At 34.5% G+C, this 26050-nt stretch overlaps 1 protein-coding gene across 14 annotated transcripts in view; it reads left to right on the top strand.

Annotated features, from left to right (window-relative positions):
- The window catches only part of KCNT2 (potassium sodium-activated channel subfamily T member 2), a 409501-nt gene that overhangs the window by 174134 nt on the left and 209317 nt on the right, over positions 1-26050 (top strand). For all 14 annotated transcript variants that reach the window (XR_005990686.1, XR_005990687.1, XM_041774257.1 and 11 more), the window contains one exon: positions 178-272. Coding sequence is in view for 12 of the 14 variants with exons in the window: in XM_041774257.1 (XP_041630191.1) it covers positions 178-272 (95 nt within the window). In the remaining 2 variants the exon portion in view is untranslated. The remainder of the gene's footprint in view (positions 1-177; positions 273-26050) is intronic.

The following is a 26050-nucleotide window of genomic DNA, read 5'->3' as shown; positions in this document are numbered from 1 at the left end:
AGGCAGAGTATATTTAGACTTAGGCAAAAATTGGAAATATGCCACTATATCCATTTAAAGTATATGTGTTGAGTGTGCACAAGATAGTTGACATATAATGCACAGTAATAAATGTAATGAAACTCATGGTTATTCAGTTTTTCAAAATTAAAATACGCTTTCTTGGTTTTATTTTAGAATGATCTGCACAGAGCCATTCAGCGTACACAGTCCGCAATGTTTAATCAAGTTTTGATTTTAATATCTACGTTACTATGCCTTATCTTCACCTGGTAAGACTGTACATATTTTATTTTGATTGTTTCATTTAATCATAGTTTTAAAATCCTATACGTCATTTTAATTGAGTTGGCTAAAATAAATAGAGAAATATTCACTGTAAGTATAAAGGATCACCTATTGAAATAAAAATAAAATCTTCCCTTCAGTCTTACAGAAAAAGCAAGCAGGTACAACTATCATTTGGTATTGATATTTACGGCAACTTTGACATTTTCCCAAATGCTATAAACAACCAAATCACAAGAATTTATCCTGCATGCCATAGTTGTCAAACAAGAAATTTTCTTTCAAACTGCTGACACGGAGGTGCCCTTATCCTTCTACAATATTCAAAGCAGAAGCTGTTGAGAAAACTGTCATTGCTTGTCACTGTCTTTGCCCGTGCCTTCTGTCCATGAGGTTTTTGTGTGCAGTCAGGCAGAAAGCAAGGACAGATCTCCTGACAGAGCCGCGTAAGACCTGGGACTTTGCTTTATTATAGAAAACAGTTATTTCTTTTCTGGAAAGTCTCACTCTGATGATTATAAGGTAACCTGATGGGAAATGTCACGCTGCACATACGGATTCATGTAAATCCTTAAAAGGAGAACAAAAATGTGAAAATAAAGAAATGAGGTAGAATAATATTTCTGTTTTGCAGGAGTCTTAGATATTATGTGTAATTGTGCTCTGTCCTGGATTTGACCTATTGAGAAGGAAAAAAGTTAATTAGGAAGTGCAAAATAAGAAAAATGCCATCATATACTAGTACAACTGAATTAGATATGAATAGAGCTACAAATGGGTGTATGTAAACACAGGCTGAGATAATGTAGATATAGCAACTACTGTGTGTCAGTAATTAGTAGATAATATCTCCATTAATAGGTTTTAGAATAGATTTTATTGCATACTTTGTCTTAAAAATATATTTTAAATATTTCATGTCTTCAGATATAAAATATCCCTCTAAAACTGACACAAAGCCATCTTATCATTGAAATCTTTTTTACTCTTCACAGATGGTTTTTATTGTTCACCTAGTAAATATCTAGCTGCATAAATACAAAATATTAAAAGTAATGACTTCCCTTCTTAAGTCACTAAAAATTCTTAATTTAAAAATAATGACATTATATGAATAATTTAGGAATTTTTCATTTTACTTAAGGAAAAATACCCCAAATTAAAATTTTTTGTATACCTATGTACATGCTAATATTTCAAATGCTGGGAAATTACAAAAAAGTGAAATGGATGATTTAAAAAATATTATTAGAGTCTATTAAAGTAAATTTAGTAAGGAGGTAATTGACATATTAATGTGCAGGGGCGCCTGGATGGCTCAGTCAGTTAAGCATCTCCCTTGACTCAGTTCAGGATGCTGGGGTCCTGGTATTGGGCCTCTCGTTGGGTTCCCCACTCCGTGGAGAGTCTGCTTCTCCCTCTTCCCCTCCCCCTGTTCATGCTCTTTCTCTCTCAAATAAATAAATCTTTAAAAAAAGAAATATTAATGCTGAAATAAAGACAAATTATTTTTATATAATAACACTTCAGCTCTTTTGTTTTGGAGGCATCCTCATCACAGTGGATTATGGACGGTGGGCTTTCTGTTTGGTCTTACTTTCTACCTATTTGTCTATTTCTTGAGTAGTGTTTGTTTTCAAAAGAAGCAACTGGACAAATTTTGCCACTTTCTTATGCCAAGCAATGTAAGCAGTGCCAGATAATGGGTTTTCATGATGTATATGAAAATTGCCATTATGCAGTTTATTTATCATCTAAATTATTTGTTTCACATTTTATTTTATCTGTATTTAGAGTTGCTTTGTTCTTGTGTGTTATTGGCTTTAATCACATGTACAGTATAAGTGTACAGTGTTATTGTTTTTAATCACATATACATCAATACATTTTTATTAATATGTTTACATTAATATATTTAAAAATTACAATATCTAGAATGGAGAAACTGGTTTTATTTTTTAATGTATTTTTCTCTAGCATTTCAAGCAAAATGTCTTCACAAATCATGACCATCATAGGAAGGTAGAATAAGTCTTTTTTTTTTTTAAGATTTTATTTATTCATGAGAGACAGAGAAAGAGAGACGCAGAGACACAGGCAGAGGGAGAAACAGGCTCCATGCAGGGAGTCCAATACGGGACCCAATCCAGGGACTCTAGGATCATGCCCTGGGCTTAAGGCAGGGGCTAAACCGCTGAGCCACCCAGGCATCCCGAATAAGTCTTTTTTGAATTCACCATCAGAAGTGTATATAACAAAAAGAAAAATATAAACAATGTAATAACACACAGGCTGTTTTTTTTCTTTTTAAAGATTTTATTTATTTATTCATGAGAGACTGAGAGAGAGAGGCAGGCAGAGACACAGGCAGAGGGAAAAGCAGGGTCCATGTAGGGAGCCTGATGTGGGATTTGATCCCGGGACTCCAGGATCATGCCCTGGGCCGAAGGCAAGCGCCAAACTGCTGAGCCACACAGGCATCCCCACACAGGCTGTTTTAACAAAGAGTTATACCACCTACATTATAAAATAAAAATGTGCAAAAAGTTCAGCAATTTAAAAAAATAGAAATGTTTAAGTAGTCCGTCCAAGAAGGTTATATCAGCTTAATATTGATGGAGAATAAATTTCCATATAACTTATTTTCTGCCATTCCCAAAGCATGTTTTCCATAATGTGGTTCAAGATGGCTACTTTAGTCTTGCCATTATTTTCTAACTCCAGCCTGTAGGAAGGAGGAAGATAAGGCACAACCCAGAAATTACATGTATCATGAAGGCCAGAATTTGGTCACGTATCCATATATAGCTGAAAGGGAGTCTATGGAAATCTGGTATAGCGGGGAAACAATATACCCAGGTGAATATTGTACTGTCATGGAAAAGAGAAATACTGGATACTGTGGGACTGATTAATCAATCAGTCTCTGCCACTGATAAGTCATTAAAGTCCATCTGCATATCATTTGTTTAAAACTCAGGGCTGTGCTAGTTTGGAGCCTGTGGGCAACTTACTGAATTTACCTAGCTTTATTTGCCACATTATTAAATGAGGATAATATTAAACACCCTATAAGGTTTTTATTGTACTTCTTTTAAAATGAATACTAAATTAGTTATGTTTATACATATCTATCAGAGGATATGGCATTTGATATGAATACTCCAAGAATTTCATTTTTTTCCACTTCAAATATCCTCTTTATATAGGACAATTAAATTACATGACTGCACAAAAAAATAATTTGCTCTAAAATATCTAAGCACAGTAACTGAATAATACTAGAATACTGAACTGAGATGCCTAAAAATATATTTAATAGGAAATATGAGAAAGTGTTTTCTTCCATTGTAATGTATTCATGTTTTCTGTACTTTCTACATATTTCAAATATTTGTTTCCTCTAGTTAGCTTTACTAAGTTAAAGGTATTGGTAATAACTGCCTCTCTCTGGTACCTTTAACATTTTATATGTATAAATACACACATATATAATTTTTTTATGTTATAGTGAAATTAGTCTTAATTAATAGTGGTTACATTGTGTCATAGAGCAAGACTGTCAGTGCTTTTCCAAATCAGAATTTTTAATACATGCAGTTTTAAACCCCCCAAAACTCAGGAGCTAATATTCGATGAACTGGCTGTATTGTTCATGAATCTCACTATCTTAAAATTACCTGTTTTGGAAAGTTGCTATATAGTTTTAAAATGTATCTTCTCTTCATCATTATTAACATTACAAAGAACTATCATTAAGCATCTGTCTATGAGAGACACATGCCAAACTGAAATAGAATTAAGCTGCTGACCCACTCTCTGTAGGGAATGTGCTCAGAATTGTTTTTCCTGTCATTGGAATGGAATTGGACTAATCTTTCCCCACGTCCGCTGTGTACCCCTGTTGATCAATAATGCACACTTCCAAGACAGCTGGGAATTGTGATTCAGCCTGTGTCTCTGTAACAAAGCAGAGGAAACTGGTACATCGGGAATTAAGCGCATGACTTTAGCTTAATTATCAACATATTCTAACCAGTAATAAGTGCTCTAATTTGTAGTGCATTTAGTGTTTCTAATTTTATACTAGTAGACTTATTTTGCACCTACTTTGTTTCAAGCTTTAATTTTTTATGTGAATATATATGTTTAGATATTTTCATATTATCTCAGAACTATAACATCAAGATATGTATTATGTTAATGGATATTTCATGTTTTAGACCAATATAGGAAATTCAGTTTACCTCTTCGATCTCATTTCAGGAGATAATAAATCCATTTATTGCTTAAAAATGTGACCTAGTTGAAATTATTAACATGCTTAATTCAAAAGTATTTGGGATTTTTCTTGTCCATCTTTGATTAACACTTATTTTAATGCTTGATGCTGAAGTTCTTAAACTCTGCTTACTGATTAAGCCAAGTAACCGTGTGACAGGAAGTCAATAGTGAAAAAATAAGAACTAAAATTTGGGGAATGTATTAGACTGTGATCTAATGGTGTTATAACCATCATGGTATTTGGTTATTAGTGTTGTTTGGTCACATTTATTTTGCTTTATTACAAATGAATGACAGAAAGTGTGTTTGTCTGAAGATCTGGCAACTAACAGTCCCCAGGTTTGTATTACACTAGAACATAAAGAAAATTCTTTGTCCCAAATAAATTTTGCATAAGTGGGCAGTCAGATGTTAGGCAGTTAGAATTTAAACCATCATTGAGTTATGAGGGTAATGTATAGTTATTTTCAGACATACAAGAACTTAGAAAAGTATGCTACCTACATTTTATTAAGTATGTACTACAGATATAAGAAATAAAAGGATAAAGGGAAAAGGAAAAAAATAATCGCTTTTGAGAATCAGTGGTATATGCATTAGCAACACTTTGGATCTTTTTCTGGGAACCCCCATTTCACACTGAGTTTTCTTAGAAGTACAGTTGAAAGCTTATCCAGGCAGAGGCAGAGACACCATTTTTAATTTCTGTGGCATAGGTTCCTAGCTAAGGGAGGTTCTCAATTATTAGGTGAGGTGAAAGGGTGAGAAAAAGCCAAAGTGGTCATGCCACAGCAAGTCTCATGTTACAGATAAGGAAACAGGCACAGAAAGGTCAAACAAAAAGATAATCCTTAGATTATCTTGGGTCTGCAACTAGTAAGCAGAACTTAGGTCTGGGTGTAGGCAAATTGGTGCCAGAGCCCACATGCTTAACCACCCTAATATTATTTGTTTGATGCTCTAGAAGTCATTAACAAAAATAATAAACTAAAAAAATAGAATTATGTTAATTTTCTCATTTCTATTGTGAAGTTTTAAATTACTGTTTGAAGTAGAATTATAGTTTAGTAAGACATTATTAGGAAGACAATCTCTTACTTTTTAGATATTTTTGATTAAAGATAGAATACTTTAGCCATTACTACTATCTCTTTTGTGTAAATAATTTGTTGCTTTGAATTCAGCAGGTTTCTAATCTTTGTTTCTCTTTTTTAATTTTAGCAAATATATATACAATACATTTAGATAAAATTATGACATATACATGATTATAATCTGTTTAAATTACTTACATTTACTAGTTCATCCATCTCCCTTTCTGTATGTATATCCGTAGAGATAGGAATATATTCAAGTGATTATATGTGGGTATAGAGTTATGAATCGTGTTTTCTACTGTCTTCCACATATTTTCTGCTGTGGTTTAAATATTCAGAATGAATATGTATACTTTTTGAAAACAAACATAACAGTCACAAAAATTAAGAGATGTAAGAAGAGACAACAAAATTTAACACAAAATGTCAAATGTAATGAGCACATTCAATATGATTTGTGTAATTGATTTCTTCCCTTAGTAAAATGATTCTCATATTAAGTTTTTTTTTAAGATTTTATTTATTTATCCATGAGAGACAGAGAGAGAGAGAGGGGCAGAGACACAGGTAGAGGGAGAAGCAGGCTCCATGCAGGGAGCCCTGCGTGGGAGTTGATCCCTGGTCTCCAGGATCATGCCCTGGGCTGAAGGTGGCGCTAAACTGCTGGGCCTTCCTGGCTGCCTGCATATTAAGTTTTTTTAAAAATCCAAATTCTCCACCTTTATCTCCTACTTACTCTTTGAATCCCAACTTTTTAAAAAATTTTTATTTACTTTTTAAAAGATTTTAGTTATTTAAGATAGAGAGAGAGAAAGTATGAGCTGGGGGAGAGGCAGATGGAGAGGGAGAGGCAGACTTCTTGCTGAGCAGAAAGCCCAATATGGGGCTCCATCCCAGGACCCTGGGATCATGACCTGAGCCGAGACAGACGCTCCAAGACTCAACTTTTAATTGAAGCTCTGCCTTGAAGTTTTCTTGAAGGCTTTCTGAATTATGGGAGCTGCCCAAGTTTTATGCTTCTCAGTGTTGGGAAAAATGATAAATGTACAATGTTTCTTTAATTATCAGAATTTCTTGGTAGATTTTCATGATATATAAGAAAAAGTCAATTTTCCTTCTTACCATTTTATGCCTGCATCTCTTGCTTGGAAATAAAAGATGTTTCACAAATGTTTGTGGTTGATACATAGTAACATTTGAGGGTCAAAATTCCCAAACAATATCTTATCGACTGGAAGTACTTAAATATATTGTAAGTTAAGTATGTTCAAACCATATATTTTGAGAATGTTTCTTTAAATACCTTCTTTTCACAGTTAACTTTGGTGTGAGGTTATACACTGTCAGTGTAATCTATGAAGACATTCTAGGATTGTTGTTTATACCAAAGAAATATAACAAAGTGGTAAAACTTCTACAAATTTAATTGAAAAGAATACCTTTGAAATAATTTTTATAAATTGCATACACATGCCTCATAAATAAGAACTTCCAGATAAATCAAATTTTGGCTGTTAGTTTTGTCTCCATATAACTTCTGAATTTATGTCTTAAGAATTTTTCTTCTTTTAATGTTAGAATTTGTGAGAACAGAACAATTTAATAAAATTACTGGAACTATCATCTTTTATATTGAGTTCAGAAACAAATTGATTAAATACTAGAGAGCATTGCAATACATGTGCTATCAGCTTTTCCTTCCCATAATCTTTCAGGATTTTTGTGTTTTTTTTCTACTTCTTTCTTTGACTTTTGTTTTGTTTTGTTCAATCTCACTTTTGCTTTTCCCATCTGATCTAAATCCTGAGCCTCTCCTAAAAAGTGTTCATCATCCATTATTTTGAAATAAGGAAAATGCATTTGTGCTTTAGGGCATAGGGTGAAGTACGGCCACTTTTCATGAATTACTAAATTGCAAGTGTATATTGACTTCCGATTAATAGTTTTTGGCATAATTCAGTAACCTCGTTTTGCATAGACTCACAGACAATGCCCAGGAATGTGAGAACTTTCTTTGCAACAATAGAAAAACTAGATTTATTATTACTTTAAAAACAAAATTTCTCCCTGGAAAATGTGAAAATACCAACATCTCAGATATCTTAAATTCCATGGGAATATTAGGTTTTAGGTAGATACTCTGTAGGAAATGAAAATGATTATTTGGAACATTTTAATTGGTATGCATTCAGTAAATACAAAAGTGCAAGTCGTGGGCTGATTTGAATACTAATGTCTGAACTACAAGCATGAAATCAAACTGTTAGATGCTTTTAGCACAGAATGCCATTGCTAATTAAGTTTTTTAAGTAACTGTGTACGGCAATAGGATTCATAGGGAGTGCATGGATATTTAAGGTTATTTATTTCTGCCATGTGACTTTTTTTTCTCTGAAAATATTTTATTGTATAAATTGACATTTACCAGGTGGTGTGAAAGTTTACAGTCTCAATATTTCCTTTCATTCCCATTAATGTTTTCCTTATAAACCTTGTCAAAGCTTGAAATCTTGTACAGTAGTTCCCCCTAATCCATAGGGGGTACATTCCAAGATCCCCATGAGATGCCCCAAACTGTGGAAAATACTGGATATATACACACTTATGATCATGTTAATTTATAAATTAGGCACAGTAACGATTAACAACTAATAATGAAAAGAATAATTATAACAATATACTATAATAAAAGTTATGTGGCTGTGGTCTGTTTCAAAATATCTTATTGTATTGTACTCCCCCTTCTTCATGTGATGATGTGAGATGATAAAATGCTGTATGATGAGATGAAGTAAGGGGAATGGTGTAGGCTCTGTGACATAGTGTGAAGCTGCTATTAACCTAATACTATGACAGAAGAAGGATCAACCTGCCCCCACTGCAGATATCTGAAACCCCAGAAAGCAAAATCACAGAACATTTTAAAAGAGGCAAATTTGGGCAGCCCCGGTGGCTCAGCAGTTTAGCACCGCCTTCAGCCCAGGGTGGGATCCTGGAGACCTGGGATCGAGTCCCATGCTGGGCTCCCTGCATGGAGCCTGCTTCTCCCTCTGCCTCTCTCTCTCTCTCTCTCTCTCTCTGTCTCTCATGAATAAATACAATCTTAAAAAAAATAAAAGAGGCAAATTTTAAAAAGTATTAATTAAGATGCCTTTGTTATTATATATATAGGGCCTAAGCAAATCAATTGTGATTTTTCCGTTTTTTAAAAGACGGTGAAATGTTCAGATTTTGTTTTAGAATTGCATAACATTGAAATCATTTTGTGTGGATCTGTGTCAAAGATAACACTTAAGAACGTTTTATAAAGAAGATGAATAAATAAAATCTTAAAAGGCAAATTTTAAAAAGCATTAATTAAAATGCCTTTGTTATTATATATATAGGGCCTATCTAAGCAAATCAATTGTGATTTTTCCGTTTTTTAAAAGATGGTGAAATGTTCAGATTTTGTTTTAGAATTGCCTAACATTGAAATTATTTTGTGTGGATCTGTGTCAAAGATAACACTTAAGAACGTTTTATAAAGAAGCAACTCTCCCAGCAGACTCAAACCCAGCATTCTTCTTGAAATATTTAAAAAGTAAACTGTTTTTCTAAAAGAAAAAAAATTCCTAAAGCTAACATTGAAGCTTTTAAACAAATTGTATTTAATTCATTTAAATTCTTTTAATATTTGAAATGTATGCTTATCTCATAAAAATTTTCAGTGCCTATCTTATTTTTCTGGTTTTTAATACTGCTTTTCTCATGAAGCAGCCATATATTAACAAAAATACATATGACATTGCACCAACATTGCAATTTGGTGGTGAGTCTCACACTACTTCTGTTTAGCGCCTCCCATACGTGCCCTTTGTCATGAACAACTCCATGAGCCTTGCAAGGGCCCAGGATCACATCTTTTTTCCCCAAGATTTTATTTATTTATTCATGAGAGACCCATAGAGACAGAGACATGGACAGAGGAAGAAGCAGGCTCCCCATGGGAGCCCCAAGTGGGACTCGATCCCAGGTCCCTGGGATCACAACCTGAACCAAAGGCAGAGGCTCAACCACTGAGCCATCCAGGAGTCCCTAATTTCCATCTTAATGACAGCTGTTGTCACACCAGAGTGACTAGCTTTCTTTGGTAAGCTCTAAGAGGTGGTTGTTCCTTGGTCTAAATGGTAAAAATCTTAAATTGGAGTGATATAATCCTCGGTTCATATTAGGCCTTTTACATTAATCATTTCCATGACTATACCTTCCTATCACCTACCGTGTGCCTATCCATTTGTGCAGAGTGTTGGATCTCATGTTAAGTGTTCTTACTGCAGTAAATTAAAAAAATTGATACCGTTATGATGACAAACTAGATGTCAGCTGTGGGAGAAAGAAAAATCGAAGGATGATTTTGCGATTTCCATTTTGGGTTGCGGACTAAATGATGGTGCCATATAGGAGGATGAGGAAACCTGGAAGGAAACATTAAGAGAAAGAGAAATAAGGAGTCCATGATAGTTGAATTGCTTTTTAGAAACCTCAGTGAGGTGCTGAATAGCTGATTTGTCTGTAGGAGCCTGGAGCTCAGGAGACGGGTGGGACCTGGTAGAATGGGTAATATCGGCATATGGGTAATCGTGAAAGATAGGTCATTAGAAAAGAGAACCTAGTAGGGCACCGGGTGGCTCAGTGGTTGAGCATCTGCCTTTGGCTTGGGTTGTGGTCCCGGGGTCCCGGGATTGAGTGCCACATTGGGCTCCCCATCGGGAGCCTGCTTCTCCCTCTGCCTGTGTCTCAGTCTCTCTCTCTGTGTGTCTCTCATGAATAAATAAACAAAATCTTAAAAAAAAAAAAAAGAGCACTTAAGGAATGAAGCAAGTGGAATTTTTGATTAAAAACAAAGTGAAATAAAACCGTAGGAGAATAGTAAGAGATGTTGTATAGGGATAAATGGCACAGTGCATAGGGACAGAATCTTCATTCACCTCTGTGTCCAAAAAAGGTGGCAGTTAACATAAAAAGTAAAAACTAGGGAAAATGCAAAGAGAACTTGATAAGAATGTAATTGTAGCAGAAGATTTTAATAAAGAATCATATCACTAAAATAGATCCAAGAATTCTTTTTATTTTCACTTCTCCAAACATAGCCCTTCCTATACCATCCAACCCAGATGGTTGTCTATTTTAAACTGCAGTCAACGTCAGAGCTTTTATAGTACATTCTCATTATAATAAAAGCATTTTCTTACCATCAAGCAGTCGAATCTGTGCAGAATTCATACATCCTTTTAAAACACTATGTATAATTTTTTCTTTTAAAATTCCTCCTCACTTTTTCAGCCTGTTTTTCCTTTCTTATTAATTCCTATTCTGTTACCTAACTCTTTAAATTGCTTAGACAGTTTTGCATCTCAACTATTAGAATCATTATATTTGGGATCACATATCATTACTGTTCTCAAAATTTCCTATCAGCAAATTCTCTACATGATTTCATTGTATTATGATTTATCCTCTTTCTTGCCCATAGTCTTTGCCAATGTATTTTGATTCAGAACGTCGAGAGACTCATCTTAGCAGTCTCCTTTCTCTAGACTCATTGCTTACGTAGCTGATGTATCTTGTACTCAAGAGTTACATTAATTTTCACCAAAGCCATGCAAATGTTTTACAGAATATTTCTGAGTATCACTAATAATCCAGGCACATTTGCTATTTAATACTCTTTTTTAAATCTCCTATTAGCTCATTGAGTTGTGTTTATTATAGACCCTTGTTATATCTCTCTATATAACTTTTTGGTATTTCTTTTTAGGTTCCTGATTTGCTAACAAATTGATTATAGGATGTTCTGAATATCTCATTTGAATTTCAGAGGACTTTGTTCCCACTAGTATGTCCACTGCAAGGTGAAAAACTACTTTCAATCCCCTGCTTTATAATTATCTTTTATATTAACAATATAAAGCCAAAATCTCCTGAATGCTTTACCTTTTCTCCCCAAGATTTTTTGTTTGTCTTTTACTAAATATTCCTATTTTATAATTCTAAATTCAAATAGGGCCCTGTGCTAAATAACCACAAAGATCAAGATATTTTATATGAAAGTATTTTGTGTTTACAAAATAAAGTGCTATTTAAATAGAATTTATTTTTTATTGCCATAATTTAGAGGAACCATTTGTAGTTTAGTGAAAAAATTGTTCTTCTTAGGCTATATTTGTCATAGGGACATATATATATGTATGCAATTCTCTGGAGTCTCTTTAGGAAAAAACATACCTTGGCTGTGTCACCTTCTTGTTGGATGACTTTGAATGATTGTCTGACCTTAATTTATTAATTTGCCAAATAGAGAAAAATATTGTATAAAACTCAACAAAAGACTTGAGGCAATTTTATTTTATTTTTTTTGAAGCAATTTTAAAAACAGACATGAAATTGGGTGATTTTAATTGGAACAGAAGAAACAGAACATCAAAATAGTAAGAATGAATTATAAATCTGATATTAAGCTTTAAGGTAGCTGAGATAGAGGGAGAAATGTAATTGTACTTAGCTCTCATTATGAGAAAGAAGAAAGCACACACATTTCTCAATGTAATTAATCTTCTCTTCCCTTTCTTGCAGAATTCAAGATTCTCATTCTGTAGGCAGAATGATAGACATTATATATATAAGGAAGCACAAAGTATGTTATTTCTTATAAAAAGTTTTAAATGCAAAAAATAGCATTGGTTTCCTGCTTAGTGTTTCACATTCATAATTGCTAAGAATAAAGAAAAGTGCTATTGAGATACTGTCTGTTAAATGAAATTTTGAGCTGAATGGGTCTCCTGAATAAAAATGGAAAGGAAAGAGCATACTTACTGCATATGGAGATTTAAAAAATGCTATCTTTTACTTAATTTATTTTCTGATGTAAAGAATACAAGATCAAAGATTTCCTTGAATGGTAGTACCTTAACTACAATTTAAATTCCCAGTTTAATTTTTTTGAGTATAAATAATCTGACATGGTAAGCTCTTAACAGATTTTTTTTTAAATCGAAGCCATAGGAGCAAAATATGTATTAAGTAAATGGCAACACAAATAATATTTTCCAGTAAATTTCTTTAGTTTAGAATGTGTCATTGACCTCCCAAAACTGCTCTTTGGACAAATATCATTGATCAGGAAAACAGTTGTAATTTCCAGTAAAAAGGAAGGATGATTATTTACCTAGGAGACTATTCTACATAGATACTGGTCTATTTGACATTAGCTTATGAGCGATTAAATGCAACGTCAATGGAAATGTTAGTTGAATAACCAAAAGAATTGATCAGATACTTTTCAAGAGTGTTCTTACATATGGTTATATTTGTATATTACAGAATTATCTGAATATTATACTGTATGAAATAGGCATATGTTCACTTAGCCATCTCTTAGAAGTAGGAAATTTTTCAATTGATTTTAAGCAGTGTTTAAATACTAAAGTAAATGTGAATTCATTATTGCAAAAATTTTCTGTGAATGAACATGACATATTAGTATTACATTTTAAAAGCTGGACTTGCGTAAATTATTATGTAAAAATAAGAGTTACTTTTGCTAGGTGAGTAATTCCCATTCCTTACAATGTGAAGTAACATGGTAAGCTGTATGTTCTCTTTTATTTTAGTGGCTAATTAAATTTGGACCATTTGGGAAAGAATAAAGTCAAGTTTTATTTTGTGCTTTATATGATTTCCAGAAATTGTTAACTAGAGACCAAATATTAAGCTTTGGTTTTGTTATGTGTAGCAACTAGCAATGCATGTGTGTGGGGACACGTTAAATGAGTATAGATCAGCTTCAATTAGCTGATATTTAATTGGTGCCATTTCATATTTCACATGAACAACCATATATAAATAAGTGTGGTTGAGGGGCAAGAATGTCCTGTCCCCTTCTATGTCCTTCTAGCTGAACTAAGAATCAAATTGACATGAGATAGATTAGCAGGAGAAAATCAAATTCACTTTAGTAGGTACAGGGAATCCATATAGACATGGAATTTCCAAAGACAGGCAATATGAACTAAGGTCTAGTCATTCTGAACTAAGGAGAAGGGGATAGAGCTCTGGAACTTCAAAGGAAAGGAATACATTTCACAGAAGATAAAAAAGAGTGAATGTTTGGTAAGCAAATATTTGTCTTGCCATAGAAATGAGTTACTTTGATAAAACTTATCCCTAGTAAACTCTTATTTTGGGAAAGACCCCCTGCCCCCTGCTTTGGATTTTTCTGTGTAGTTGAGGGAGGAGCAAAAGTTTCTCTAAAGCCCACAGTCTCCCATTGTCTTTAGCGCAAAGTACTACACATGTCAAAGTGGCCCATTTTGGCTCTTATACTCGTCATCTTACTAATTTCTTGATAAGTAAAAAAGTAATGTAGAAACGTATTGCTAAATCAAACCTTTTTCTGGGGAAATTCAGTTATATACATGTTATTTTTATTATCTCTATATAAGTGCATCCTTTAAATATATAATGGGAATTACTCGTGTATAAAGCTAGTATTTTATTGGCTAGGTACTTCACCTTCATGAGTTGTATCAGATAAAAAAAGTTCAAGCAAAAAAGAGTAAATGACAGACAGGCAAGAGCTCACAACTTAGAAAATGCTTGAGAACTGAATTTTGCAGCTCTTTTACATCCATTATGGTCTCGGCTCACAGCTGTAACTTCACTTAGATGATTTGCATGGGTAATGTCTTAAGGTGATTTGTCAGCCTGGAGACTTAGAGTCTAGTGTAAATATGGTTGCTGTTTGGAGGAGGAGTAACCATTCAGGGTTATCAGCAGACTTTTTTTTGTTCGATTTGATCACTTCATCCATCCTCTTGCCTAAAGTTTTTCATTTGTGTCTTCAGGATAATATAGACTCTTTAGTGTTGTATAAAGTGATTTATAATCTGTCCCTGCCTACTTCACTGGCCTCATTTCCCCTTATTTGTCTTACTTTAAAGGCTATATTTTAGCCATATGGTACTAAAGTAATGTTTCACACTTGGATTTTTTATGCAAAATTCTTCTTTGTAATGGGTAGCTTACTGAACTGTTCATAACTTGATTATGAAGCTTTTCCTATTGAGAATACTTCTGTATTTTAGGTAAACTAATGGTTAGGAAGAAGTGCAAATAAAGAAGAAAGCAAAATAGATATTGTGCTTTTTTTGGATTGTTTTTGAAAATCAAACCTTTAAAAAGGGAGGAGAAAGGTATATGATTTGTGAAACTATTGACCTAGAATAGAATTGACCTTATTTTATTATTCTATTACTAGGAATGAAGTAGATATGTTTAGATATGTTTAGAAAGGATCTCTGATATCATGGGGGGTTTCAGAAAACCAGTAATATTTCCTATAATCCAGTATTAAATATTACTTAATATTTCCACATATTAAAGTCAGAACAGTTTACATGAAAAATCATTTACATGTGCTTGGAGGTTATGAGCATGTGTGTGGGCATGTGAGACACTACTAGGTGTGTGTACACACAAAAGCAGATAAAAAACAGTTTTTAAAATTTTAGTTTAAATTCAATTTGGTAACATACAGTGTACTATTAGTTTCAGAGGTAGAATTTAATAATTCATCAGTTGCATATAATACCCAGTTCTCATTATATCCAAGTGTCCCCCTTAACGCCTTAACCCAGTTATCCCATCCCCTCACCCACTTTACCTCCAGCAACCTTCAGTTTGTTCTCTATCGTAGAGTGTCTTATGGTTTGCCTTCTTCTCTGTTTTGATCTTAATTTATTTTTCTTCCGCTTCCCCTATGTTCATCTGTTTAGTCTCTTAAATTTCACGTATGAGTGAAATCAGATGGTATTTGTCTGTATCTGACTTATTTCACTTCGTGTAACACCCTCTCCTGCCACCTATATCATTGCAAATGGCAAGATTTCATTCTTTTTATGGCTGAGTAATATTCCATTGTGTATATATTCCACATCTTCTTTATTCTTTAATCTGTCAATAGACATTTGGGTTCTTTACGTGTTTTGGCAATTGTGGACATTGCTGTTATAAATGTTGGGGTGCATGTGCCCCTTCAAATCACATATTTGTATCCTTGGATAAATGCCTCATAGAGTAATTGCTGAGTGATAGGGTAGTTCTATTTTTAACTTTTTGAGGCACTTCCATACTGTTTTCCACAGTGTGTGCACTAGTTGGCATTCCCATCAACACTGTACAAGGGTACCCCTTTCTCTGCATCCTTATGAATGTCATTGTTTTCTGAGTTGTTCATTTTAGCCATTCTGACCGGTGTGAAGTGGTATCTTATTGTGGTTTTGATTTGTATTTCCCTGATTATAAGTGATGTTGAGCATTTTTTCATGTGTCTGTTAGTCAATGTCTGTTTATATCTTTTGCCCATTTCTGATTTTTTGTTTTTTTGGGTGTTGGATTTGGTAAGTTCTTTATAGATTTTAGATACTAGACCTTATCCGATATATTATTTGAAAATGTTCTTCTCCCATTCTGTAGGTTGCCTTTTAGTTGTATTGATTCTTTTCCTTTCTGTGCAAAAATTTTTATCCTGATGAAGTCCCAGTAATTTCTTTTTGCTTTTTCATCCCTTATCCCTTGGAGACCTGTCTAGTAAGAAGTTGCTGTGGTGAGGTCAGAGAGGTTGCAGCCTGTGTTCTCCTTTAGGATTTTGATGGGGATCCCTGGGTGGCGCAGTGGTTTGGCGCCTGCCTTTGGCCCAGGGCGCGAGCCTGGAAACCCGGGATCGAATCCTGCGTCGGGCTCCCGGTGCATGGAGCCTGCTTCTCCCTCTGCCTGTGTCTCTGCCCCCCCCTCTCTCTCTCTCTGTGACTATCATAAATAAATAAAGAAAAAAAATGAAGTAGGATTTTGATGGATTCCTGTCTCACACATAGGTCTTTCATCCATTTTGAATTTATTTTTGTGTATGGGGTAAGAAAGTAGTCCAGTTTCATTCTTCTATGCACAGCTGTCCAATTTTTTCCAACACCATTTGTTGAAGAGACTTTTTTGTTTTCCATTGGGCATTCTTTCCTGCTTTGTCAAAGATTAGTTAACTATATACTTGTGGGTCCATTTCTGGGTTCTCATTCTGTTCCATTGATCTATGTGTCTGTTTCTGTGCTAGTACCATACTGTCTTGATGACTACGGCTTTGTAGTACAGCTTGAAGTCTGGAATTGTGATACCTCCAGCTTTACTTTCCCTTTTCAACATTATTTTGGCTGTTTGGGGTCTTTTCTAGTTCCATACAAATTTTAGAATTGTTTGTTCTAGTTCTGTGAAATGCTCATGTTATTTTGATAAGGTTTGCTGAATGTTTAGATTGCTTTGAGTAGCATACACATTTTAACAATATTTGTTCTTACAATCCATGAGCATGGAATGTTTTTCCATTTCTTGGTGTCTTCCTTAGTTACTTTCATGAGTGTTCTATAGTTTTTCGAGTACAGATCTTTTCCCTCTTTGGTTAGGCTTATTTCTAGGTATTTTATGGTTTTTGGTGCAATTGTAATGAGATCAATTCCTTAATTTCTTTTTCTGCTGCTTCATTACAGGTGTATTGAAATGCAGAAGATTTCTCTGCGTTAACTTTATATCCTGTGACTTTGCTGAATTCCTGTATCAGGTCTAGCAATTTTTTTGGTGGAGTCTTTAGGTTTTCTATATAGAATATCATGTTGTCTGCAATGAATGAGAAAGTTTGACTTCTTCCTTGTCAATTTGGATAGCTTTTATTTCTTTTTGTTGTGTGATTGCTGAGGCTAGGACTTCTAGTATTATGTTGAACAACAGTGGTGAGAATGGACATTCCTGTCTTGTTCTGATTTTAGGAGAAAAACTCTCCATTTTCTCCCAAAAAGGATGATATTAGCTATGAGTCTTTCACATATGGTCTTTGTGACGTTGAAGTAAGTTTCCTCTATCCCTGATTTCTTGAGAGTTTTAATCAAGAAAGGATGCTGTATTTTGTCAGATGCTTTTTCAGCATCTATTGAGAGGATCATATGGTTCATATCCTTTCTTGTATTAATGTGATGTATCACTTTGATTGATTTGCAGATATTGAATGACCCCTGCAGCTCAGGAATAAATCCCACCTGGTCATGGTGAATAATGCTTTTAATGTACTGTTGGTTTCAATTAGCTAGTATCTTGTTGAGAATTTTGCATCCATGTTCATCAAGGGTATTGGTCTCTACTTTTCCTTTTCATGGTGGAGTCTTTGATTTTGGAATCAAGGTAATGCTGGCCTCATAGAATAAATTTGGAAGTTTTCCTTCCATTTCTATTTTTGGGAACAGTTTTGGAACAGAAAAATAGGTATTAATTCTTCTTTAAATGTTTGGTAGAATTCCCCTGGGAATCCACCCAGTCCTGGACTCTTGTTTTTTGAAAGATTTTTGATTACTGATTCAATTTCTTTGCTGCTTAGGAGTCTTCAGATTTTCTCTTTCTTTTTGATTCAGTTTTGGTAGTTTATATGTTTCTAGGAATTTATCCATTTCATCCAGGTTGCCTAATTTGTTGGCATGTAATTGTTCCTAATATTCTCTTATAATTGTTTGTATTTTTGAGGTGTTGGTTGTGATCTCTCCTCTTTCATTCATGATTTTATTTATTTGAGTCCTTTCTTTTTCTTTTGGATAAGTCTGCCTCAGGGCTTATCAATTTTGTCAGTTTTTTCAAAGAACCAGCTCCTCGTTTTGTTGATCTGTTCTACTAGTTTTTTAAAATTTCTATGTTATTGATTTCTGCTGTAATCTTTATTATTTCCCTTCTCGTGCTGCATTTAGGCTTTATTTGCTGTTGTTTTTCCAGCTCCTTTAGCTAAGGTGAGGTTGTATATTTGAGACTTTTCTTGCTTTTAGAGGAAGACCTGTATTACTATTATATACTTAACTCTTAGGACTGCTTTAGTTGCATCCCAAAGGTATTGGACTATCATGTTTTCATTTTCATTTGTTTCCATGTATTTTTATATTTATTTATTTATTTTAAATATTTTATTTATTTATTAGAAACAGAGAGAGAGAGAGGGAGGCAGAGACACAGGCAGAGGGAGAAGCAGACTCCATGCAGGGGCCTGACGTGGGGCTCGATCCCCGGCCTCCAAGATCATGCCCTGGGCTGAAGGCGGCGCTAAACCACTAAGCCATCGGGGCCACCCCAGCTTCCATTTATTTAAAAAAAAACTTCTTTAATTTTCTGGTGAACTCCTTTATTATTTAATAGGATGCTCTTTAACTTGTATGTATTTGTGGTGTTTCTAAATTTTTCCTTGTGGTTGACTTTTAGTTTCATAGCATTGTGCTCTGAAAATATGCATAGTATGATCTCAATCTTTTTGTAGTTGTTGAGCCCTGATTTGTGACCCAGTATGTAATTTCTTCTGGAGAATGTTCCAAGTGAAACTTGAAAAGAATGTATATTCTGGTGCTATAGGATGGAATCCTGTGAATATATCTATTAAGTCCATCTAGTCCACTGTGGCATTCAAAGCCCTTGCTACCTTGTAGACTTTCTTCTTAGATAATCTGTCCATTGCTGTGAATGAGGTGTTAAAGTTCCCTATTATTGCTTTTTTAAAAGATTTTATTTATTTATTCATGAGAGACACACAAGGAGAGAGAGAGAGAGGCAGAGACATATGCAGAGGGAGAAGCAGGCCCCCCTCAGAGAGCTCAATATGGGACTCGATCTCTGAACTCTGGGATCACGCCCTGAACTGAAAGTAGAGCTTAACAGCTGAGCCATCCTGGCATCCCTAAGGTCCCTTATTATTGTAATATTATCAATGAGATTCCTTAAGTTTCTTATTAATTGATTTATATATTTGGCTGCTCACAAGTTAGGAGCATAAAGATTTGTAATTGTTAGATTTTTTTTTTGGATAGACTTCCTTATTATTATATAGTGTCCTTCTTCATCCTCTATTACAGTCTTTGGTTTAAAACCTAGTTTGCCTGAAGGGCACCTGGGTTGCTTAGTCAGTTAAGCATCTGCCTTCAGCTTACGTCATGACCCTAGGATCTTGGGATTGAGCCCAACATTGGGCTTCTTATTCAGGAAGGAGCCTCCTTCTCCTTTTGTCCCTCACCCCTGTTTGTGTGCACACATACACACTCTCTCTCTTGCACTCCTTGTGCTCTTTCTCAAATAAATAAATAAATTAAATAAATAAATAAATAAAAATCTTAGAAAAAAATAAAATATAGTTTGTCTGATATAAGAATGGCTACTTTAGGTTTCTTTTGATGTCCGTTGGCATGATGAATGGTTCTCCACAACTTAATCACAATCTAGAGGTGTCTTTGGGTCTAAAATGAGTCTCTTTTAGGAAGCATATCAGTGGGTCTTTTTTTAAAAAAAAAACATTCTGATAACTGTATGTGTTTTGATTGGAACATTTAGTCTAATTACATTTAGAGTAATTATTGAAAGATACGAATTTAGTGTCATTTTATTACTTGTGAAATCACTGTTCCTATAGATTGTTTCTGTTTCTTTCTAGTCTTTGTTACTTTTGGACTCTTTTTCTGTTCAAAGGATCACCTTTAATATTTCTTGCAGGGTTGGTTTAGTATTCAGGAAGTCCTGAATTTTTTGTCTTGGAGTGTCTTTATCTCTCCTTCTATTCTGAATCATAGCCTTGCTGGATAAAGTATTGTTGGCTGTGTATTTTTCCCATTCAGCACCTTGAGTATATCAGGCTAGTCCTTTCTTGCCTGCTAGTTTTCTGTGGACAGGTCTGCTTCCAGTTTTATATGTCTACCCTTGTAGGTTATGGATCTCTTTCCCCAAGCTGCTTTCAGGATTTTCTCTTTTTCTTTGTAATTTGCATGTGTCACTATAATATGTCCTGGTGTTGACCTCCTTTTGTTGATTTTGAGGGGAGTTCTCTGAGTCTCTTGGGCTTGCATGTCTGTTTCTTAACTGAGATTAGGGAAGTTCTCAGGTCTAATTTGTTCAAGTCAACCTTCTGCCCCCTTTTCCTTCTCTTTTTCTGACACTCTTATAAAACATATACTATTTCACTTAATGGAATTGTTGAGTTCCCTAGGTCTACCTTCCCTCCATCTAATAGTTTCCTTTCCCTCTTCTTTTCAGCTTCATTAGTTTTCATAATTTTATCCTCTATATCACTGATTTGGTTTCCTACTTCATTCATCCTCATTTTTATGGCCTCCACTTGGGCCTGCACCTTGGTTATAGCATTTCAGCCTGACTAGATATTTTAGTTCTTTTATATCTATAGTAAGGGGTTCTCTAGTGTCTTCTATGCCTTTTTCAAACCGACCTAGTATCCTTATAATTGGTGTTTTAAATTTTAATTCAGACATCTTCTTTATATCTGTATTGATGAAATCCCTGACTGTGATTACTACCTCATGTTTGTTTTTTGTTTTTTTTTTTTTGTGGGGGTGAATTTCTATGTTTTGTCTTTTTATCCAGTAAAGAAAAGAAGATAGAAAAATAAAAGACAACAAAAACAACAAAACAAAAATAAACTAGATCCTGGGTGTGTTTTTGTTTGCTTATTAAATGAAACTACATCCCAAAATCAGAAGTAAAGAAAAAACTCAGACACAGGAGCACCAAGGTGGCTCAATCTGTTAAACATCTGACTATTGGTTTTAGTTCAGATCATAATCTCAGGGTCTTGGGATTGAGTTTGTCATTGGGCTCTTCACTTAGGGCAAAGTCCGCTTGTCCCTCTCCCACCCCCTCTGCTCCACCTTGGGCTTTCTCACCTCTCTCTCTCAAATAAATACATGGAAAATCTTAAAACAAACACATAAACAAACAAACAATGCAGACACATGGAGACTGAACACAGAAATGTGTCAGAACACAGAATTGTGATTGATTGCTCTTATGTGAGGGCTCACTTAAGAGTAGGGGGAATGGGGTACCTGGGTGGCTCAGTCAGTTAAGTGTCTGCCTTTAGCTCAGGTCTTGATCTCAAGGTCCTTGGTTCAAGCTTCCCATCCGTGTCCTTGCTTAGTGCAGAGTTTGCTTCTCCCTCTCCACCTGGTTATGTTTTCTGATTCTCAAATAAATAAATAATCAGTTTCAAGCATCATTTTTTTGTGTCTGAATCCTTAAAAATTAGCAAAAGTGGAATTAACATTATTTTTCAAGGTATATAGTTGACCAGAAAGTATCATTTGGTTTTTCTACTCTTGAAAAATAACCAAGCCTAACCTTTCAGGGAGGGGTGACATGGGTCTTGAAACCTTTCAAGCTTTTTCTCACTTAACAGAGGATTCTGCTGTCTGATTCCACCAGCCCATCCATGAGCTGGACCTGCCTGTAGTATATTTTCTTTCTTTCTTTTTTTCTTTCTTTCTTTCTTTCTTTCTTTCTTTCTTTCTTTCTTCTTTCTTTCTTTCTTTCTTTCTTCTTTCTTTCTTCTTTCTTTCTTTCTTTCTTTCCTTCTTTCTTTCTTCTTTTTCTTTCTTTTTCTTTCTTTCTTTCTCTTTCTTTCTTTCTCTTTCTTTCTTTCTTTCTTTCTTTCTTTCTCTTTCTTTCTTTTTTTCTTTCTTTCTTTCTTTCTTTCTTTTTTTGTATGAACCTTTCTTTCAGTGTGTTTGTTGTTTGTTGTTATTCACAGAAAGAACATGAAACTCTTTGATCTTACCCAACAAGGATGAATAAGTGTTTTGTGTAGCAGAATTTGCTTTATGACTTGCTTTCTGCATATAAAGTTTGGTCACAAAACTGTTGGAGAGTAGGTTCTGATGCCTTCACTTTTTCTCTTTACATTGGAGGTTATAAAAATACGTACCACAAAGAATCTGATAATTGTGTGCTAACAAATTGTCTTAGGCCACTTTTTATGGTTGTAATTACATCTTTTATATTCAGTTGTTTCTGTGACATACCCTCTTAGATTCTTGAATGTAAGTATGTCCAAAGGAAAAGTTATGCGATTTTCTCCTAAAGTTGTCCACATGTCTGAAATAATAACTGTTGTCCATTCTCTGGGGGCAGTTCCAAAGAATGGAATCATTCTTAAACACCTTGTGTGTGTGTGTGTGTGTGTGTGTGTGTGTGTATGTGTATGTTTAGATTTTATTTATTTATTCATGAGAGACACACAGAGAGAGAGAGAGAGACAGAGACAGAGACAGAGGAGAGAGAAGCAGCACCCTCTGAGGAGCCTGATGTGGGACTCAATTCCAGGACCCTGGGATCAGGACCTGAGCCAAAGGCAGATGCTCAACCACTGAGCCACTAGGCACTCCGTGGCTCCTGTTCTGTGACAAAATATGAAATCAACAAATCCCCTAGATTTTACCTCCTAAATATCCTGCAAGTCTACCCACCTCTGTCCCTCTCAGACATCACTTCACTCATCTAAACTATTTTAACCTCTTTAGAATAACTGCTATATAACTGGTTTATGTAGTTTGACTCTGGTTTCACTCCAAACCATTCATCTCATGGCAACCAGAGTGACCTTTGTGAAATGTAAATATAATTGTGTTCCCTCTTGTAAATGCTTGTTGAAAATTTCCCATGTGTCTTGGGAAACAGGAACACAAATCTTCTTAATATTTCATAAATTTCCTGTATGCTCCAGGCTCTCCCCATCTTTTCATTTACATCTCACATTCTTAATTTTTCCTCTGCTCAGGAGCCCTCCTGTTTTTACCCTATTGCTCTCATCACACTAACCCTCTCCTCCTTAGAATACTTTATCTTTTTTCTCTGGGGTATAAAATCTGACTTCGTGTATTTTTTTTTATGTTAATGTAAATATCAATTTGCGAGTGAAGCCCAATCTACATGATTAGGTCAAATTTTCAATTATAGGAAAGGATAGCCTGACAGAGGGCAGGGAGCGCTCTCCTTTGTAAATTTATGCATATCTATATTATTCACCATTTTCTGTCTCTTCCACTGGATTCTGATTCCCATCAGGAAAGCAATCATTCCAGCTTTTCTATACCATTATCTTCCTTGGTACCTGATTCTGTGCCTACTATGTAGTAATACTCAATAAATAGGTGAGCAAGTAAATGTTAAACTTTTTCAAATGCATACAATCTACAAAAGAGCATAAATAAAATCACAAGCACTTTATTGGAGATTCAGGAGAGAAAAATCATAGGTTTTCTAAGAAGCAAGAAGTAGAGATAAAATATGTTTTTATGTATTAACAGAAATGTAAGATGATTAAATACCACATTGTCTTTAGTTACTGTCTTATCCATGTTATTTTGTTTTAAAAATATGAAAATATAATAGCTTTCTGCTGGTGATACAGGTTTCCATTTTTCCTACGTAAGGGGTTCATTTCTTATATTTAGACCCTTCTAAAATGAGAGTTAAAAGAAGAACATGATCATGATTTACTTGTTTCTTGACTATACCATGTTAGTATTTTTTTTAAAGATTTTATTTATTTATTCATGAGAAACACATGAGACAGAGAGAGAGAGAGGCAGAGACATAGGCAGAGGGAGAAGCAGGCTCCATGCAAGGAGCCTGATGTGGGACTTGATCTCGGGACTCCAGGATCAAGCCCTGAGCTGAAGGCAGGCGCTAAACTGCTGAGCCACCCAGGAATCCCCAGTATTTTTTTTTATTTTTTTATTTTTTAAATTTTTATTTATTTATGATAGTCACAGAGAGAGAGAGAGGCAGAGACACAGGCAGAGGGAGAAGCAGGCTCCATGCACCGGGAGCCCGATGTGGGATTCGATCCCGGGTCTCCAGGATCGCGCCCTGGGCCAAAGGCAGGCGCCAAACCGCTGCGCCACCCAGGGATGCCAAATCCCCAGTATTTTTGACTCTAATAGTTTTTGTCTCTTTATTTTTACCTAGTTTAATCTGTTTTATTCATCTGTAGTAAGAAATACTGCCTTATTTCTTTGTCTACTTCCTTCACAGTTCATAGTAGAATATACATTTTACACTGAGATCCAGGACACAATTCTTGCTAAATGATTATGGATGAATATGAATACATGTTCAGTGCAGCATACAACCTGAGGAACTGAGAACAAAACACTACATGATTATACTTCCATATTTCCTAATATGAACGAAAAAAAACCCTACTTCCATCTGCACACATTATCATAGTAATGGCCCATAGGCTGATGAGTCTGAGTAATTTACAAAGACTGTTCGGCAGATGCTTTTATTTTGTTTAAATCACTAATATGAAAGGAGAGGAAATGTAATAAGCTACAATTTAATGTAATTTTGTTAAGAGAAATATATTGAATAAGAATGGTAATGGACAGTATGGAATCCTTTTAATTGAGGATTTATTTTTTTATTTGTATTATTTATTTATTTATTTGTATTTTTATTATTTATTTATTTATTTTTAATTGAAGTGTTTAATAGAAGAAAGAAAACTTACCACAACTTATAGTTGTGTAGCCTTAGATAATTTCTATCTCATATACTCTGGTGATCCTTCTTTTACTAGGTGAGTCAGGAAAATAAAATAGTTTTTAAAGATTTTATTTATTCATGAGAGAGAGAAAGAGAGAGAGACAGAGACAGAGACAGAGACCGGGACATAGGCAGAGGGAGAGTGAGGGAGCCCAATGTGGAACTGTAGGATCCTGCCCTGAGCCAAAGGCAGAGCCTTCAACCACTGAGCCACCCTGGTGTCCCAGGAAAAAAAAAATTAACAATATGTAAACTAAGTCATTAGCTTTTCCTACTGGAGGACTACTTACTTAAAGTGAAGTGAATTTCCTACTTAGGAAATTGATATTTTATATTAGTTTTTTTTTTACTTCTAAAAGTAATTAAAACTTTAATGCTTGATATGATATATATACCGTGGCTCTATGTATTTAGTACAGAATGGGGCCTGATCCTTTTATTTTTATTAATGTGGTTATGGTTTTTGCATAAGTGGTTGAATAGTTTCTTTAACTAAAATTATCCTTAGTGATACTTAACAGTATTCTAGTTAAGAAAAAAAGTAGAATTTTAAATTCTTTTTAATGAGATACAGTTTGGAGTTCTTCTTTCCATATGGCATGCTCAATTTGGTGATCCACATTTCAAATAATCACAGTGCTTATGAAAAATTTTTTCCTATTTTCTTAGTTTCTTTGTCAGCAGAGAGAGGAAGCTTCTTCTCTTTTTATCCAGGACTCAGTACGACTGCTGTGGGCCTATATTCATAAACTTTGCCATATATGTTCAAAGTTTAGATTTGTAGTAAGTCAGTAAAGACCAATGAATGATAGTTGAGGCTCATTTATTCTTGTGGATCTGTGGAAGGAATTGCAGGTCATTCTAAAATGTACATTTAGATATTTATAATCAATATTAAATTGAGATTAACATACATGTGGAGTGCTTTTAAAAATCATGTTTTG

Source organism: Vulpes lagopus, chromosome 11 (genome assembly GCF_018345385.1).
Source record: "Vulpes lagopus strain Blue_001 chromosome 11, ASM1834538v1, whole genome shotgun sequence".
In the NCBI taxonomy this organism is placed as follows: domain Eukaryota; kingdom Metazoa; phylum Chordata; class Mammalia; order Carnivora; family Canidae; genus Vulpes; species Vulpes lagopus.
This window is presented reverse-complemented; position numbering and strand designations above follow the sequence as displayed.